This window comes from Podarcis gaigeae, assembly GCF_964106915.1.
Source record: "Podarcis gaigeae genome assembly, chromosome: 10".
Taxonomy (NCBI): Eukaryota; Metazoa; Chordata; class Lepidosauria; order Squamata; family Lacertidae; genus Podarcis; species Podarcis gaigeae.
The window spans coordinates 67,903,955-67,921,310 of record NC_139686.1 but is presented as its reverse complement, the minus strand read 5'-3'; the positions used below and the strand labels follow the sequence as shown (position 1 = coordinate 67,921,310).

Sequence of the window (17,356 nt, the reverse complement as noted above, 5' to 3'; positions counted from 1 at the left end):
ATGATGGTCCTCAAACTGGATGGCTTTAAAAGAAATCAGGCAAATTCATGGAGGACAAGGCTATCAATTGCTAGCAGCCATAATAGCTATGTTCTACCTCCATTGTTAGAGGTACTGTGCTGATTACCAGGTGGTCAGATTTCAGCTGTTGCACTCAAGTTCAACTTGCACATGCATCTGGTCAGCCACTGAGAACAGGATCTGGCCTAGATGGGTCATTGGCCTGAACCAACAGATTCTTATGTCCAACAGATCCATCTTATGTCCTTACTAATTTCCAGTAACTGAAAAAAATGAACTTTTATTAGATAGTCTCAAGCCAGTGGCTGTAACCCAAAACTCCCTTCTTGTGGAAAACATTGGTCCCTTCTTTTTTAAAACTTCGTCCCAATCATTACTGAATGGTCCAAAGGTGTGGAATTCTCATTCTTTTTTGTTCCAGAAAGTGGTTGCCCAGTTAGACCCTCTTCTCATTTATGTTCTCTTGTTATGCAAGAGAGCTTTTATTGCTCCCTTCCACACTTCAGCACCCAATGCATGGGTGGATGGGATCAGCGACTTGACATGCCCACCACCCCACACAGAATAGCCCCTCTCTCCCTGTTATGCCATATATGAAGGTGACTGCCTAAATAGGGCTTTAGTTTTCTATAAATGTGCCTCATTTGTAATGTATCTGTAAAAGAGCACATTAGCCTCTGTAATCCATTGCAATGTGCCCAACTGCAGTTCTCACACTTTTCCATTTACATGCAGCATATTCAGTGCTGCTCCTGTCTTTTAGCTCTTCTTGTTTTATGACCATTCTCTGGCCCTTTTCTGCGCTTTACCTTCTCAGACACTTCTGCAAGATCCAGACTTTGGAGCTTGCCTGCAAGTTCATCCAAGAGGCGTGACTGCTCTTCTTGCTTAGCCTTGAAGCTGGCCTCAGTCTCATTCATCAAGCTCTCCACCTCTAGGCGCATCTCAGCTGACTGCTCTACTACACTACCAGGAAGAAGAGTTGAGGCATTGGCTCTCCTTTCAGCATCCAGGGACTTCTGAAAATACTGGGCGATGCTGTCCAAGGCTCCTGCAAAAATCCAATGTGATGATTCTTGAGCATTCTGGCTGGCCTCATTTGAAATTGTAACAGGAGAAGCAGCCCTATGTACACAATACACTGGGTGTAATTGCCCTGCAAGTCAACAGACCCAAGATCTCTGCATGCTTTTCCAAGAAAATGAAAGGCATGCTATAGCCATTGTTAAAGGTAAAGGTAAAGGTACCCCTGCCCGTACGGGCCAGTCTTGACAGACTCTGGGGTTGTGCGCCCATCTCACTCAAGAGGCCAGGGGCCAGCGCTGTCCGGAGACACTTCCGGGTCACGTGGCCAGTGTGACGAAGCTGCATCTGGCGAGCCAGCGCAGCACACGGAAACGCCGTTGACCTTCCCGCTGGTAAGCGGTCCCTATTTATCTACTTGCACCCGGAGGTGCTTTCGAACTGCTAGGTTGGCAGGCGCTGGGACCGAGCAGCGGGAGCGCACCCCGCCGCAGGGATTCGAACCGCCGACCTTTCGATCGGCAAGTCCTAGGCGCTGAGGCTTTAACCCACAGCGCCACCTGCGTCCCATACAGCCATTGTTAAGCACATATAATTGACTGGGCATATTAAGCACAAACTTAATTTTGTTGCTCTGAAATAAATGATAATTCAAAGCACTTAATTTTGGTTGGATTCCCCCCCCCCATTAAACTTATTCCTTTCTCTTTCATATTAAAAGCAAAACACAAGCATGCAAACACTGACCCCGAACATCAGATATTTTTATGAATTCTAGTTGCTCTGCAAGCTCTTTCACAACATCGTCTAGGCTCTTTGCATCTGCCTCCAGGGTGCTCAGCTGAGTGTCTGTGGTATTGCTTTCAGAGGCCACCTTGGACACTTTTTCTTCTACTTCAGCTATCTTTTCTGTAACATCTGCTGTTAACTTCCTGTGAACCAAACAGAACCAACATTTATTGTTACAAAACAAAAACCTACTGGCCTTGAATTTAAAATATAAATAAATCCAAATGATAGGTTAATTCCTTCCTTTTCACCCCAAGAACGTGGTTAATGAGTTTGTTACAACTTCCCTACTCAAAATACTCATTAATCAGAATTTGTGGCTTAAAAACAAAATCAACATTTTATAAGCACAAAGCAGCAAAGAGCTCAGAGAACAGCTGTTTTGTGTGAGATTTAACTCAATCTGGATTCCAGAAGTCTGCTGTAATGTGCTTGAACTTTGCCAACTGCATAGGTCATAGCATTGGCTCATAGAATCCATACATAATTTCTTTTGTATCCCACATAGTTAACAAATGGCTGTTAATTTATTTTTCACAGACTCTTTCACAGACGAACTAGTTATGATTAAGGGGTGGGAGGGTCAATGAATAATAGATTATTTTACTCCGTAAAATATGAGACAAAATGGAAGCTAGCTGTGCTATAGGCTTCCTCTATGTTTAACACAAAGTAGGACTCATCATAATGAACATAAACAACATTTTGAGGGAAGTTGCCAAGCCTAGAGAATCAGTCCTTGGGCATGCGCATTATCTGCGTGGACTCAACCTCTGAACAAATGAAATGAGATATTAATGTTTTTGTGCAAGGTATCTTGCTTTAAAAGGGGGGAAATCTCCTTAACCCTACTATAACGACTGTCCCAAAATTTTTGTTCTTCTTCTGTAGTCCTCAGTTACACCAAATGCACATACAGCAGGCAACAGGACCCACTTTCCTTAACCCTCACATGAGGAAAATGCCTGTGGAAAATGTTTTGTGCAAAAGCTCAGCAGTAATTTTTAGGGTAGGGCAACATGACCCCTCCAAAAATGAAGGAGAAATGTGTGTGCGTCCTATGGAGCAAATGCAGGCTCCTTGGCTTCAGCGATAGCAACACGAAGCCTCCAAAGCACAGAGGGAGCGCTCCCTCCGCACTCTGGAGGCTACGCGTTGCTTTCGCTGAAGCCTGGAGAACGAGAGGGGTCTGTGCGCACCAACCCCTCTCGCTCTCCAGGCTTCAGGGATAGCTGCCTGAAGCCTTTGCAGCGCGGCAGGACCTTGCGCTGTGCTCCGAAGGCTTCGGGTTCCTTTTGCTGAAGCCGGGAGAGCAAGACTCTCCCGGCTTCAGCAGAGTGGGAGCGCTGCGCAGCGCCCCTTCAGCGAAACAAGAGAAATGGAAGGGGCTCCGTTTCTCCTGCCGCTTCGCTGAAGGGGCGCTGAGCAGAGAGGGGGAGAATTTTTTTTCTTGTTCCCCCCCTCTAAAACAAGGTGCGTCCTATGGTCGTGTGCGTCCTATAGAGCGAAAAATATGGTACCTCCAGTGGCCAAGGGAGTATGCCGTCATATACCAATTGCTGGTAATACCAGGTGGGGAGATTACTGTTCAACTCAATTCCTACTTGCAGACTTCCCATAGGCACCTGGTTGGCCATTGTGAGAACTAGGACCAGATGGCCCTCTGGCCTGATCTAGCATGACTTCTTTTGTTCCTAGGGTGGGACCAACAAGGGCAAGTAGTCAGAGTTAGGCCCTGAATTAAGAACACTTGTCTCCATCATGCATCGTTTGAGACTGATTTGTTCTGCAAATGAAAACTGAATGTAGAAAATCAGTCTTCAAATGCTGCTGCTTATTATAGCTTTAAAAATGCAACAACAGTTTAGCAAGGAAGGGAGAATGTAGTGAACTCTTTCTTCAAAGATGCATACGAATTAAGGGGTTGTTAGGGCAAGACAATTGTTTTGTTTTTGCATTTTTAACTCTCCGGGATATTTTATTGAGATATTTCTCTGTGTGTGCCTTAAAACTGCATAACTGAAAAATAAAGAAGATCCAGTAGTAAGATCTATATTATGGCAAGCAAAACTCACAAACAGGGTAGGTGAGTAAACCAAAGCAAGACCACACTGATAATACTGGGGGAAAGGTGATTCACACAGGCTAATCCATACAGGAGTTGCTTATAATTTGGCACCACCTGAAGAATAACAGTGCCAGAAAACAAAAGGTATTGAAAGCCCTTGCGAGACAACACTTGGGCAAGATTGTGCTGTGGTCGTCTGCCAAGCCTGAGATTTTGAAACTGCAGTTCCTCTCTTTTGGCATCCATATACAACAGGTCTTCGCAACTGATAAAAGTACAAATCAGGGTGGGTATAAATTATGTCTAAACATGTTCAACAGCGCTTAATTCTTAAATTATCATCTGCAGTGGGGGGAAATTATTGCACAGCACTCCAGGGGAAATGGTTGGTGCCGAATGAATGCAAAGTACTAAAAGGTGTAATGTATTTTGGTTTTTCTTATGCAGGACCAAGTTCTGCAGGGGAAAGTGCACAAGCTGTTAGGTTAAACTAAAAACCTGAAAGGATTGTATGATCATCCATTAACAGAAGTTGGTACAGTTAAGTTACCTAATTTGTACCCAATTAAGTTGCCTAATACAGTTAAGCTACTTTAATTGCTCGATTGTCATTAAGGCTACAAAAACAACTGGTGGTATCAAGAAACCAAATCAGTTTCCCTTCCTTAGACTGAAAGGAGGGACAGGAACGAGCAATTTGCTAGAGGCTGAACATTTCAAGCACATCATTTCTCATCCCACATTCCTTCATTTAGACGGAAGTCTCTATCCTATACTCAGGGAGAAGATAAGGAATGAACAGGTGTGCCACCTTGTTAATTGAAAAGCAGTTTCACAGTTTCCTTCAAATTTTCCATAATCACTGTAAGGCACAATTCCAACCTTCTTTTTCTTTACTTTCTGCTTACAAGTCTAATTAAAATTGTAGAATGACAAGATCCCCACTCCCCATGTCTGAACAAATGCGAAAGAACAGTATCTGTGTTTTATACCACACTTACTCTGCTTCCTCAAACAGATTTCCAATGTTCTTAAGAGGCTCGGCAGCAGGATTTTGAGCAATGATACTTTTAATCTCATTCAGTTTTTCCTCCACAGAGTTGAGTGTCTGCCGGTAAGGACCACTGAGCCCTGTGATTTTCAGGGCTTTTGCTCTTTCCAGGAATCTCTCTGTCCTGTTAGTCAGCTCACTAATGATGACATCCCAGAGAGCAAAACACTGGTGACATGGTGCACAGTCTGGGAAGGTGCCGGAGTAGCCTCGGGTGCACTTATCACAACGGGTTCCCTCAACCCCTGCATTACAGATGCATTGCCCAGTCGTGCGGTTGCATTGCGGGGTCTGGATGCCACGTTGATCACAGTCACAAGCTGAAAAGAGACAAAAATAAATGGAGACACCACAAACCAGGGGCGGCGAACCACCAAATAAGGCGGCGGTTTTACAAATGAACAAAACCATGCCAATTCTCCTGAAAAATTGCTACTCCTGCAGCTCGGGGATTATCCATCTATTTGGTGGCGAATGTCCAGTTCACACTCCATAGCTGTGCATGCTATAACGCCAGCGAGATCTGCATTCAAATCCCTATCCAACCATAATGTCCCTACTGAAGCCTGTCTTACACCTTAGACCGTCCTGCTCCAGAAAGTTGCTGTGAGGCTCATGTTTGCTGCCCTGAATTCCTTGGAGGAAAGTTGGAATAGAAGTGAAATGCGTGCAAATTAAATGTGAATTAGTGAATTGACACAAGGGAGTGCTTCCCTGTTCCTGACACTCCTAATTCTCCTCCCTTTCTTGCTTCTGCTCCCCACATGTGGGTCAGAGATAATCTACAGGTACTAGTTAAGGACGCGGGTGGCGCTGTGGGTTAAACCACAGAGCCTAGGACTTGCCGATCAGAAGGTCAGTGGTTCGAATCCCCGTGATGGGGTGAGCTCCTGTTGCTCAGTCCCTGCTCCTGCCAACCTAGCAGTTCGAAAGCACGTCAAAGTGCAAGTAGATAAATAGGTACCGCTCCGGCGGGAAGGTAAACGGCGTTTCTGTGAGCTGCTCTGGTTCGCCAGAAGCGGCTTAGTCATGCTGGCCACAGGACCCAGAAGCTGTACGCCGGCTCCCTCGGCCAATAAAGTGAGATGAGAACTGCAACCCCAGAGTCGGTCACGACTGGACGTAATGGTCAGGGGTCCCTTTACCTTTACTAGTTAAGTTTAGCTGTTCTATTTCTCATCAAAAGTATCTGCAAGCTTTTCAGACCTTGGAGCCATGTTTCTTAATTTATTGAAATATATTTGCATGATGGTATGGTGTATGGCTGCTGTTGTGACCCACTTTCAATCAACCCATGACCCACCATCAGGTTCCATCCCACCAGTCTGAAGACCAACAGTCTGAACTATGAATGCACTTTACATCCCACTAAGGTCAGTGACAAAACTCCAGTGGATATGAATGGCTCTGGATCACGCTTATTAGTGTAGCAGAAATAGAATTTACAATCAATAGGTAGTTGGCACTTTCCATTAGTAGACCCCAAATAGCCAGGCAGGACAAGAAAACTAGAAGCTACTAGTGTTGAAAAGCTAAATCCCTTTAACAAGGGATGAGACAGTTGGGAGAATCCTTTCCATCGCAGCTACAGGTGAAATGAAATGGAATGATTTTTAAAAGGCACATGCTGCCAGCATCCAAAATGACAGGAGTTTGACTCCCAGCAATGTAAAGCCCATAGAAAAATGCCACATCCTTCAAAAAGGCATCACAAATTTAACATATGCAAATGATCCATCAATCAGGAATCCTGTAAGGTATTGTCTGGATGTTGTGGTCTATTGTCAAGGTTTCTTCCACAAATATTCAAAGTTCCCATAGGAATATATGAGAAAGGGAAGGGAGTACGAAGGGAAGGGCTAATACTTTGGCACATACTGTTATTTAAATATTCACATCTCTTGGCCAAGTTTCTTAAAAACCATTTAAAAGAACAAGTTACCATAAACAAAACCAGCTTTCTTGTAGAGAGGAATTCAATACATAGGATACAAAAAAAATGTGTTGTCCTGCTGTTCAACTTATGTTGGTGCAATTTAACAAAATGGCCTTTTTGTTCTCAGAATTATAAGCCAACACAAGGGGTTTTATTTCCATCAAAGAGACTTCAGCATTCCCACAGTGAATTGCAATGGAACATAAACCCCCTCTTAAACCCCCTCCGGCAACTCATTCCTCTTTGAAGATTGAAGGGGAAAGGAGGCACTTAACCCTTTCCACCACCAGTAAACTATTATTACTTTGTGGGAAATTAGACTATCTGGATAATGGTGAATTATTCGGATTCCTTACATGGGTGTAACGAAAACAGAAGCCCACCAGTATATAGCTGCCTTCTCTTGAAGATCCCAAGATAATATCACATTACACATTCAATCCATTTTAGCATGTCAAGTTATTTTTTGTTTCGCTTTTGAGCACATGATCCTGATCACACTGAAATGAATGGGCATTTATATTTATCTTTTCTTTGAAGGCATTGGGATTTTCCCTCAAATGCCTGTGATTCAGAGGCATTGTTATGAATATAATAAACAGAACACAAAATTATTTTTGGTATATGAAAAGTCCAAATTCCTGTTGTAACAAGGATAATACAGAACTTTTAATACGTGTTTGTGTGTAGTTGAATAAACCACAATTTAGTGCTATGTATGAACAGGTAACTACAGAAGAATTAAAAGTGATAAATAATTTGATCCCTCTTCTGCTTATATGTCAAAATAAATCTGTCAAGATAACTAATCAACCTGGTACAGAGCTCTGTAAATGATCCAGTGCCCCTAAAGAACTTAACAGTGGCATTTCCCTGGTGTAATGGTTAGAGTGTTGGGCCAGGGTTCGAATCCTCAATCAACCATGAAAGCTCATTGAGTGACCTTGGGCCAGTCACCATCTCTTAGCCTAACCTACCTCACAGGGTTGAGGATGAAATGGGAAGGAGAACCATGTACCCTACTTTGAACTCCTTGGAAGATAAAGGTGGTATATGAATGTAATAAATAAAATATAAATAGATATATAAATAAAAATGAGTCCTATATGATTAGCAGTGAATCAAGTGCTATCCTATTTCCTATCTAATATCTGTGTGCTACAGTTCTTCAGGGCTCCCAATTTTCTCTTGCTTTTATTTTTGACTATTGAATAAACACTAAAAAGCTATTCCACACTCCTCAGAAACTCTTTAGAGGATCAAATCAGGATAGCATGTACTTGGAAAATTCCCATGCTAATTTCCTAGTGCTGGACACACTTGGGAACACTAACTGTTGCTGGATCATCCAGTACTTGATTAGAACAATACACATGTGGAATAGAGGAATGTTTTTTTAAAAAAACCAACGTCAGTGCAAATCCCTAGGTAGCACATCTGGATGCCTGGAGTAGACAATCCTAATAAGAAATCTAAAGAAGCCAAATCTCATACATTCCACAATTACAATGTATGTAGCTAGAAAACTCTTATTATACGGGATCTCTAGGACACCCAAGTTCCATAGAACATGATGAAGACATTGCAAGTCTCTTATCTTACGTACCAAAGTGCAAAGTTCCCCTTGTTTTCCCCCTCATTTGGCTATGACAACCCCTGTAGCACACAGACATCTTGTAGATGATGACGTTTATGCAAAATCGTTAGGTTGTTGTTGTTTTTTAAAGATGACCATCTTATTTTCCCAATGGTGGACAAAAAACACGCTGGAAAGACATCTGGCTGCCTGGAGCTTATGGGAGTTTTAGTCCAAAACATCTGGAGGACGTCAGGTTGGTGATGGCTGATATAGTATATATATTGGCTTAAACAGATCTGAACTGAAGTGTCAGTAAAATTAAACTATGTATGCTTCAGTTTCTTTTACCTAATGCTGTATATCCTCACATGTAAACAGTTCTGAACAGCAATCAAGCTAAAATATAGTTCATGCTTAATGTTTGCTACCTATCAAGTCATAGCTTATAAAATCTAGAATTAAATGCCGTATTCCTCCATGTGTGTTCAGGGTCAGTTACTTCCTAGTCCAGGCAAACCATAGTTTGTCATTACATCTGAACTAACAATCTATGGTGTGTGCTTCCGTTTCAAACCAGGCATAGAAATCTGAGATAACCTTGGAAGGTCACAGAAACAATACCTGTGAACTAGCCTGTGAATACCTGTGAGCCAGGTCTCAGTTGATGGGATGCTTTAGAGTTTTGCAAGTGTTTACATGTTTTCTAAACCTGTTTCGTAGAAACAGACCTGCACCTACCTAAGTACACCTTTGAGAAACTTCTGAAAATTTCAGAAATCCTACCTTCGGTAACTACTATTTTGTACAATAAGTACAAAACTTTACCCCATCTTTTCTTCCTGTTCTTGAGGTTTTTATTCAATAATACATACAATGCAAATATTAGCAGTTGTGTTGAGTTAAAACAAGCACAACTGCATTTTAATTTAAAACAATACTCCAAAAGCTCCTGGCAATATGCCCTATTTTAATGCTAAATCCCAAGCTCACCAGTATTTTTGTCTCTTAGGCATGCTCTTCCAGAAAGAGGAAATCTGGGGGATTCAGTAGGATTTGGACTCTTATAACAAAGTCATTTAGTCTTGAAAGATAACAGAATTCTGATCTGATTCCAGCCTATCTATTAAACACAATTTCCTCCCTGTGTAATGGCTAATCCTTTATATACTTGATGCCAAAAAATGAAGTTATTTGCACCTTTTTATTCAGCGGAAACAATTTTTTTAATGCAACTTCTAGATACCCAGATACCTTTCTCTCAAATACACACTTAGGCAGGAATTGGTTTGAAATCCAGTGAATACAACTAGATCTGAATTTTTCAGAAATTAAGAAAATAAGAAGCACCCTGTTGAATCACACTAGAGGCCCATCTGGTTCAGCACTCTCTTCTCCCAGTAAACAACCAGATGTGTATGGGAAGCTCACAAGGACCTGAGTGCAATAGTCTGCAATTAGTAGGCTTGCAGTCTCTAAATCAGCAGAGGCATATTGCCTCCAACAGTGGAAGCAGAATATAGCTGTTGTGGCTTGTAGCCATTCACAGCCTTTACGCTCCATGAATTTGTCTGACCCTCCTCTTAAAGTAACTCAAGTTGGTAGCCATCACTACCTCTTCTAAGAGCAAATTCCATATTTTAACTATACACCGTATGGAGAACTATATTCAGTCTGTCCTGAATCTCAACTTAAGTTGGGTACTCCAGGGTTCACGTTTTATGAGAGAGGCAGAAAAGCTTTTCTCTATCCCCTTTCTCAAGACTGTGCATAATTTTATACACTTCTAACGTGCCCCCTCTTACTTACCTTTTCTGCAAACAAAAAAGACCCAAAAGTTGGAACCTTTCCAACCCCTTGATCAGTTTAACTGCCCTTTTCTGAACCCTTTCCAGCTCTTCAGTACCCCTTTTTGAGGTGAGGCAACCACCATAGTTAACGGCAAAATGTGACAGCCTAAGAGACTTTCCCCAAAGAATGATGGGAACTGTATTTTGTTAAGGGTACTGGGAATTGTAGCTCTGTTAAGAGTGAACTACAGTGCCCAGAGTTCTTTGGCATAAGTCATGTGCTTTAAGTGGCATTAAATGTGTTCTAAATGTATGGTGTTCTGGTTTGGACAGCAATTAAAGAGACCAGGCATATTTACAAAACATGCTTCAGTAAATGAGTTCTTAATTTATTTATACACCTAGATGCTGTGCCCTTTTTATTCTATGCTGTGCTTTTCTTACAGAACCAAAACAAGAAGACACTTTTCTCCCCATGTGAAAAACTGAAAATACTCTTCACATTATTTTTGTTAACAATATGAAAAAAACCCAACTACTATAAACTAGAAAATGAACATCTAAATCTCTATCATCTAAAGCAAGTCTGCCATTTCTGTTAAAAAGCTGCAAAAATCCACTTCAAAACCAAACCCTTACTAGAATTAAATTTAGCTTCACAAAAATAGCATTTTTAAAAAAGCCAGCCAAGATCAGTGAGCTTCTTTTTTAAGTGCTGTATAGTAACAAACATTGCAACATGAAGAGGCTAATGAATGCACTATAGAATCTTAGTTCTCTCGTGTATCTAATTCATTGCAACATAGCATGAGGGAGCCAATATGAATGCTGCTTTGTTTTCTTTCTACACGCGTAGGCACAGGGCAAGCTATCAGCAATTATCTCTCGGCTCCCAACCGCAGCAGAAGCTACAATATGGGAAACGCATGCAGATTTCACATACAGAAGTGCTCCTTCAAAAGGCTTATAATGCACGCGGAACAATGAAAGTAATGTGCTCACCTTGGCAGTCCACACCAGGATCACCCCAGAAAAACTCCTGGCACTCGTTGCATGTGCGCCCTCCAAATCCTGGCATACACTGGCACTGCCCAGTAAACTGTTAATTCAAACAAATGCAACAAAAATAAGCTGAACGGGGTTCATTTCACAAAGTGAACAAGCCACAGGGACTTTATTGGGCCACTAGAGCCATCTGTCAATACAATACATTAAGTGTCAAAAGAGCTGAAAATGTTAACTGGCCACCTATCAGAATTATGGACATAGTACACGTGACTCTGGAGATCCTTAAATAGGATCTTGGTTACGGTAGTTTTGTTAAGAGCCAATAGCAGCTTGGGAGAGGCTACTCAGATAACCAATACTTCTTGCACTGTTTCCCCAAAAAAGGATGTTCCCCTTGCAGCTGAGACTGTAGGTCAAAGATCGATCACACACACACACACACACACACACACACACACACACACACAAAGATATATTCCATTGGAAAAGTGGAACAGGAGAAAGGATTAAGCCCTTTCCAGCACCACAGTGTCAATTCAAATTCTTCTCCCTCGCAATTCCTTTTGAAAATATGGATCTCCCGCACCAAGCATTCTCTGTAACTTTCATATCTTTACAATAACAGAAGTTGGCTAAACAATAGATTTCACTGTTTCCGACTTTATATCAGTTACTTGCAGGGTTTCAAGCTTATGGTGAAGAAGACTTTCAAGTAGCTGTATTAGGGCCTTTAGTATTAACAGTTCATCAGATTTTCAAAGGAATTACAATGGTTCATATTAATTAATAAACAAATATACAGAATATACCACACCAACATAGAGCTGAGCGCATGCTCTTCCCGTTATTACCCTTTGTGGTCTCTGAATACTTGCAAAGGCTCAGTAAATAGAAAAATCAGGTTGGATGTCACATTAATAAAGAGAAAAGGAACTTGAAATATCAGCAAGCTTCTTGGTTTCATGTAAGAATTAGGGAGCAACCCATTATGTGTGACAATTACACGTGTGTATTTTGCTGCATATAACATGAGTTAGCAGTCGACAGCTGCTTCCTAGTACTGTATACCAAGTGCAAATGTGTAGAGAACTAACTCTGTAGAGAAATGTTTTCAACTGTTATTGCAACCTTCTATGGAATCATCAAGTGATTATGAATGAATTAGTGAAATGAATGGGTTTTTACTACAAGTCATAGCTAGTCTGCATTACTGTCAGCTGCAGCAACAGCTCTTCAAGAAACATCTAAAGCATCATCACATCTGATGGGATATTAAATTTTAACCAGCATCCTTGATGTAACTTTTCAGCACCACTCACAGCCGACTGCCATGTGCAGGACAATCTTATACACCAGACCCTGATTCCCCTGGTAAATTAAGTCAGGTCCAAGCAGGATTTTGCAGGCAGCAGGCACCATGTAAAAATGATGCCAGTAGAACAAGCAGCTATAGGTTTATGTAAGCAGGCAAGTCAAGCTAAAGCAGGGCCACTGGCTAAAATAACCTGTTGGAAATTCTCTCTCAACACTAATACAAAGCAATTTGTCATACTGCCAAGCAGTCGTTAAGAGTCGTCAACAGGCTCATCACAGCTATCTGCCAATCACCCATTCCCACCACCCTTCTGAGTAATACCCCTCCCCACCTTCTCCTTATATAGAAGGGTCTGGAAACTTCTATTTCAGTGTATCTGAAGAAGTGTGCATGCACACGAAAGCTCATACCAAGAACTAACTTAGTTGGTCTTTAAGGTGCTACTGGAAGGATTTTTATTTTTATTTTTTGACTATGGCAGACCAACACGGCTACCTATCTGTGCCAAGCACTGTGATACAATAATCATCCAATGTACTCAAATAGTGTGACTTTTGCAAGAACATGCATTTGAATGCTCCTCAATATTAAGGCAACAAAGAAACAAAACTGGTGCATACAAAACTCACAGAGCTCAGTATGCACAGAGTTGCTTCCTGTTGGATTATTTAAAATCCCTGTGGCATGTGAATTTATTTAATTCCTAAACACGTTTCTACACCCTCTATTCAGATGAAATATCAAGGCAGAATACAAGTTTAAGCAAACGCAATAAAAAAATTAGATAGAACTGCCAACACTACCATTAGATCTCATACTATTATTGTTATCTCATATTCTTACCATTATCAACATCACATGTTCTTGCTGCTATTAAACTTCTCAAATGTGAGATAGTGTTCTAGGTTTAATTTTACTGTTTACTGTTAGATTCTGATGTATTGTTGAATGTTGCTTTGTTTGATATAATTTGTTTATTTTAAAGTTATTGTGACTTTTATATCGGATCAGATTGTTACTATTAATGTTTGATGTTTTATTATGTTTTTATGTGTTGGAAGCCGCCCAGAGTGGCTGGGGCAACCCAGTCAGATGGACAGGGTATAAATAAAATATGAGGAGGAGTAGTAGTCATAGTAGTAGTAGCAGAGGTGGGAGAGCAGAGCTAGCCCTGAACGGTCTGACTCTACAGTGATCAGCTTTTCTTACCTCGTTACAAGATGAGCCAAAGGAACGTTCAGAATCGCAGCCACATGGTTCACACCCTGTCCCACTAGCCAGCCTCCAAGTATTGGGGGCACAGTGGTCACAGTTCTGTCCAATCACATTAGGAAGGCATTGGCATTGGCCAGTTTCTTTCTCACACTGACATTCTTCAGTGCTGTTGCAATGCTCACGCACTGTTCCCAAGTAGTTGCAGACACACTCTGGGGATAAAAGAGTAGACAATGTAACGTGTTGCAGTACACTTGGGTGATTCATATGTTATCAAACTGCGACATGTAAGAAGGTATTGTAGCAGATTTGGAGAAGCTTTGCGAAATATCAAGGGTCGCATTCCCTGGGGATAATCTCTTCCAGGCTGCGCAACCAGGGTGGGCAAGGCCAAAGCTAGAGGTAGGAAAGGTTGCCTCTTTTGCTTTCCCTTCACAGGGGGTGGGGTGGTATTTTGTCAAAATAAGAGTTCATGGGAAGAGAAGGGTTAACTCTTCCCTTATCAGCTTCCACTCCAATGAAAAGTGCCTTGTGTGGCAATCAGACACGGCAACAAAGCTCCCATTGGCAGCAGTGGGATCTTGCCTGATCCCAACCCCCAAAGCATAATTTCTTTGAGTGCAGGGAAGGGAGAATGAATCCTTCCCTGCCACCATCTCGGAAAAAGAGCAACCACTTCCCTCAGCAATTAGGCTTAGAGAAAAGCTCCCATTGGCATAGGTCAGTGGTGTCCAAACTTTTTTCAAAGAGGGCCAGATTAAACCAGCTGGCAGACTGAATTAGGCCCCCGCAATGGACTTTGGACATGCCTGGCATAAGTGGATAGCTTTAGTCAGGATTGCCTCATTCTAAGAAGAAAAACAATAAACATCTGCGAGAACAAGTTTTTGGGGGAAGGAAAACTTCCCTTTGGTGCAAATAGGATCATTTTTCTCAACCTAACTTCCACATGGGGGAAAGGGATTGAGGGGCAGAGGCTACAGGCCAGACCCACAGTTGCTGTCTTGCTGGGGCAACTCAACCCCAGCAGAACAAGGTAAAACTAGATTTATTTGTAGCCACTTTTATATTTCCAAAAGGTTATAGGAAGGATGAGTGTTTCGTGGGCCGGTATATACAATGGTGTGAAAATGAGGTCCTAGTATGGGGGTGGTGGTGAAGAAAAAGAGGCCCACCAAGCATAAATGTCTCCAGCAGAGAGCCAGAAATTTGCAGCTGCCATTTCCCTGCTCCAGACACAAGAATATAAGCAGCATCTGTGAGTCATTTCCTACAGATCCCCCACTTGCTCTCTACATGTCAAGGCAAAATGAAGTTGCTGGGCTGAAGTCGAGTTTCAAAATTTAACTATCTCAATGAATCCTCACAACTATCTAGAAGAGAGTTCTGCATTATTCAAAAGCTCAGCTTCTCTCATTTGTGAACATCGCCTGATCCGACAAACTCACTCTCTTTAGGCCTTTCATTCTTGGGGAGCAAAACAACCACTACCCGGTAGGAACTATGAGATTTGCATTAAAATACTGCATCAGCCATGGACTCATAAGCAGGCACAGAGCAAGCAACAATTTCTCATGGTACATTCCCGAAGTTTAAAATGGAAATGATACTGATCTACTTCAGGAGATTGTTTTGAAAAGATTAATAGATAAGGAAGCGTACCTGAAGTCTTTGGGATGGGGCAGTCCATACATCTAAACATTAAAACACTGCTAGTTTCTAGGTCACACTTCACAGCATAAAACTTTTAAACACACACTTTTAAGCGTTTTTCTTAACACATTTAGTTCTATATCTATCAGCTGAGGTTATTCACTACTGCCTGATGCATAAAATATAATAGAAAAACATAGAGCAGAAGAGGATTTCTGCATATTGTTGCTTGTTATGGTGCATATTCTCTCCCCACCCCCTATGACTTTTCAGAAATCCACTTCTACTCTTTACCAGGAATGTCTCTGTAAACAAAAGACAATCCCCTCTTCTTCCTCCAAAGCCTGAGGGGCTGCAGGAAATGGCCTGGGCTTTTCTCCTGATAAGAAGAAAACAATGAAAGCTAACAAGAAAGCCTTCTCTCACACAAAAGCCTCATCTTTTCAAGATCAGGCTTGGAGTTCTTCTTCACTTAAGTGCCCCATTCAAACTAGGTTTGAGTTATCTGTTGACCTTTAATGAAGGATTATGCTCCCAATCTGCAAATTCCCAGTGCACCAAAATAATACCTTAGTGCTTAAAAGAAGACAAAGTGATGCTTGCAAAGGTCAGCAGCAGAGACCTTCCCCTACTTACTTCTACAGTCCTGCTGAACAGCCCGGCCATAATAACCGTGTTTACACAGTTGGCAGTTTTCACCCTCTGTGTGATACAAGCACTTTAGGCACAATCCAGTCTTCTTGTCGCAGGCCTCCGGATCAGTTGAGTCAATGTTGTTGTTGCACTGGCAGGGCTGGCAAATTCCACCGACATCCTCAGGGTTTCCAAAGAAACCAGAAGCACACTCGCCACATCTGCTCCCTGCTCAACAAGCCAAATCAAAGGAAGAATAAATCTCTTTAGCTCACTCAAACATAAACATTAGCTAGAAATGAAAGCATGATAAAGGGGGAGGAAAAGATCAAGGTATGTGCTAAGACGTAGGATGGAAATTTGTCTGGAGAAACTTAACACACAACAAACAAGAAAACCACCAGAAAGATTTCAGATAGATTAGCCACTATCAATTCACATGCCAGAAGAGAGAATATTACTTAGGCTGGTTGAAAATCTGGCTTTTGCCGTAGATTTTGAAACCTAATATGTTGCTATGTCTATGCTCCATTCAAAATGTTTCAAAGTTTCTCTTTAACAGAGGAAGATTTAGGGGAACATGACCAATTTGGTTGCACTGGCGGTACAGCATTGGAGGCACCAAGAACTGTGATGAAGAATGGAGGGAAAGAAGTGGGTGGGTCTGCCAAATTTTGGTGTCACACAGGGTGCTGCTCAAATTTGAGACCCAAAAGTCTGCCACTTCCTTTGGTGCACAAAGCATCACATATTATTTATAAAGAATCACTTATGCGGATGGCACATTTGTTGATGGTAGAATTATTATTACTAACATGTGAACCATTCCTAAGATTGAGCAATTAATTTAATAAAATAACAATAATAATAATTGTAAGTGTAAAATATGACACTTTGTGATAATCAAAATATGTGTGCTCATTGAAACGGCTTCAATTTAATAGCATTCATTGTACTTGGTTTCACAAGGTATTTTACCTTTATATCCTGTCTCGCAGACACACACCACCTGCAGAGTGGAACGTTCTTGATAACAGCCAGAGGCAAACTGGCGGCCACTTTCTGGCCCATCTGGGCAAGGACAAGGGCGGCAGTGATCCCCAGATCCCAGGACAGGATCTCCATAATAACCACCAAGGCACCTTAATTTTACAACATAAAAGTCTGTTAAGGAATACCCAAGGAATAGAACACATACATTTGCATATCTTTTATTATTATTTTTATAGTAAAGTTTCATTTAAAATTCTCACAATACAACCCCCCCCCAAACTAACC

General features: G+C 41.6%; 1 protein-coding gene across 5 annotated transcripts in view; it reads right to left on the bottom strand.

Annotated features, from left to right (window-relative positions):
• LAMB1 (laminin subunit beta 1) overlaps window positions 1–17,356 on the bottom strand; it is a 164,675-nt gene that overhangs the window by 9,960 nt on the left and 137,359 nt on the right. For all 5 annotated transcript variants that reach the window (XR_014555822.1, XM_083701269.1, XM_083701268.1 and 2 more), the window contains 7 exons: window positions 17,057–17,220; window positions 16,082–16,306; window positions 13,787–14,004; window positions 11,257–11,353; window positions 4,903–5,272; window positions 1,792–1,976; window positions 831–1,072 (listed from right to left, as the gene is read on the bottom strand). Coding sequence is in view for 4 of the 5 variants with exons in the window: in XM_083701269.1 (XP_083557395.1) it covers window positions 831–1,072; window positions 1,792–1,976; window positions 4,903–5,272; window positions 11,257–11,353; window positions 13,787–14,004; window positions 16,082–16,306; window positions 17,057–17,220 (1,501 nt within the window). In the remaining variant the exon portion in view is untranslated. The remainder of the gene's footprint in view (window positions 1–830; window positions 1,073–1,791; window positions 1,977–4,902; window positions 5,273–11,256; window positions 11,354–13,786; window positions 14,005–16,081; window positions 16,307–17,056; window positions 17,221–17,356) is intronic.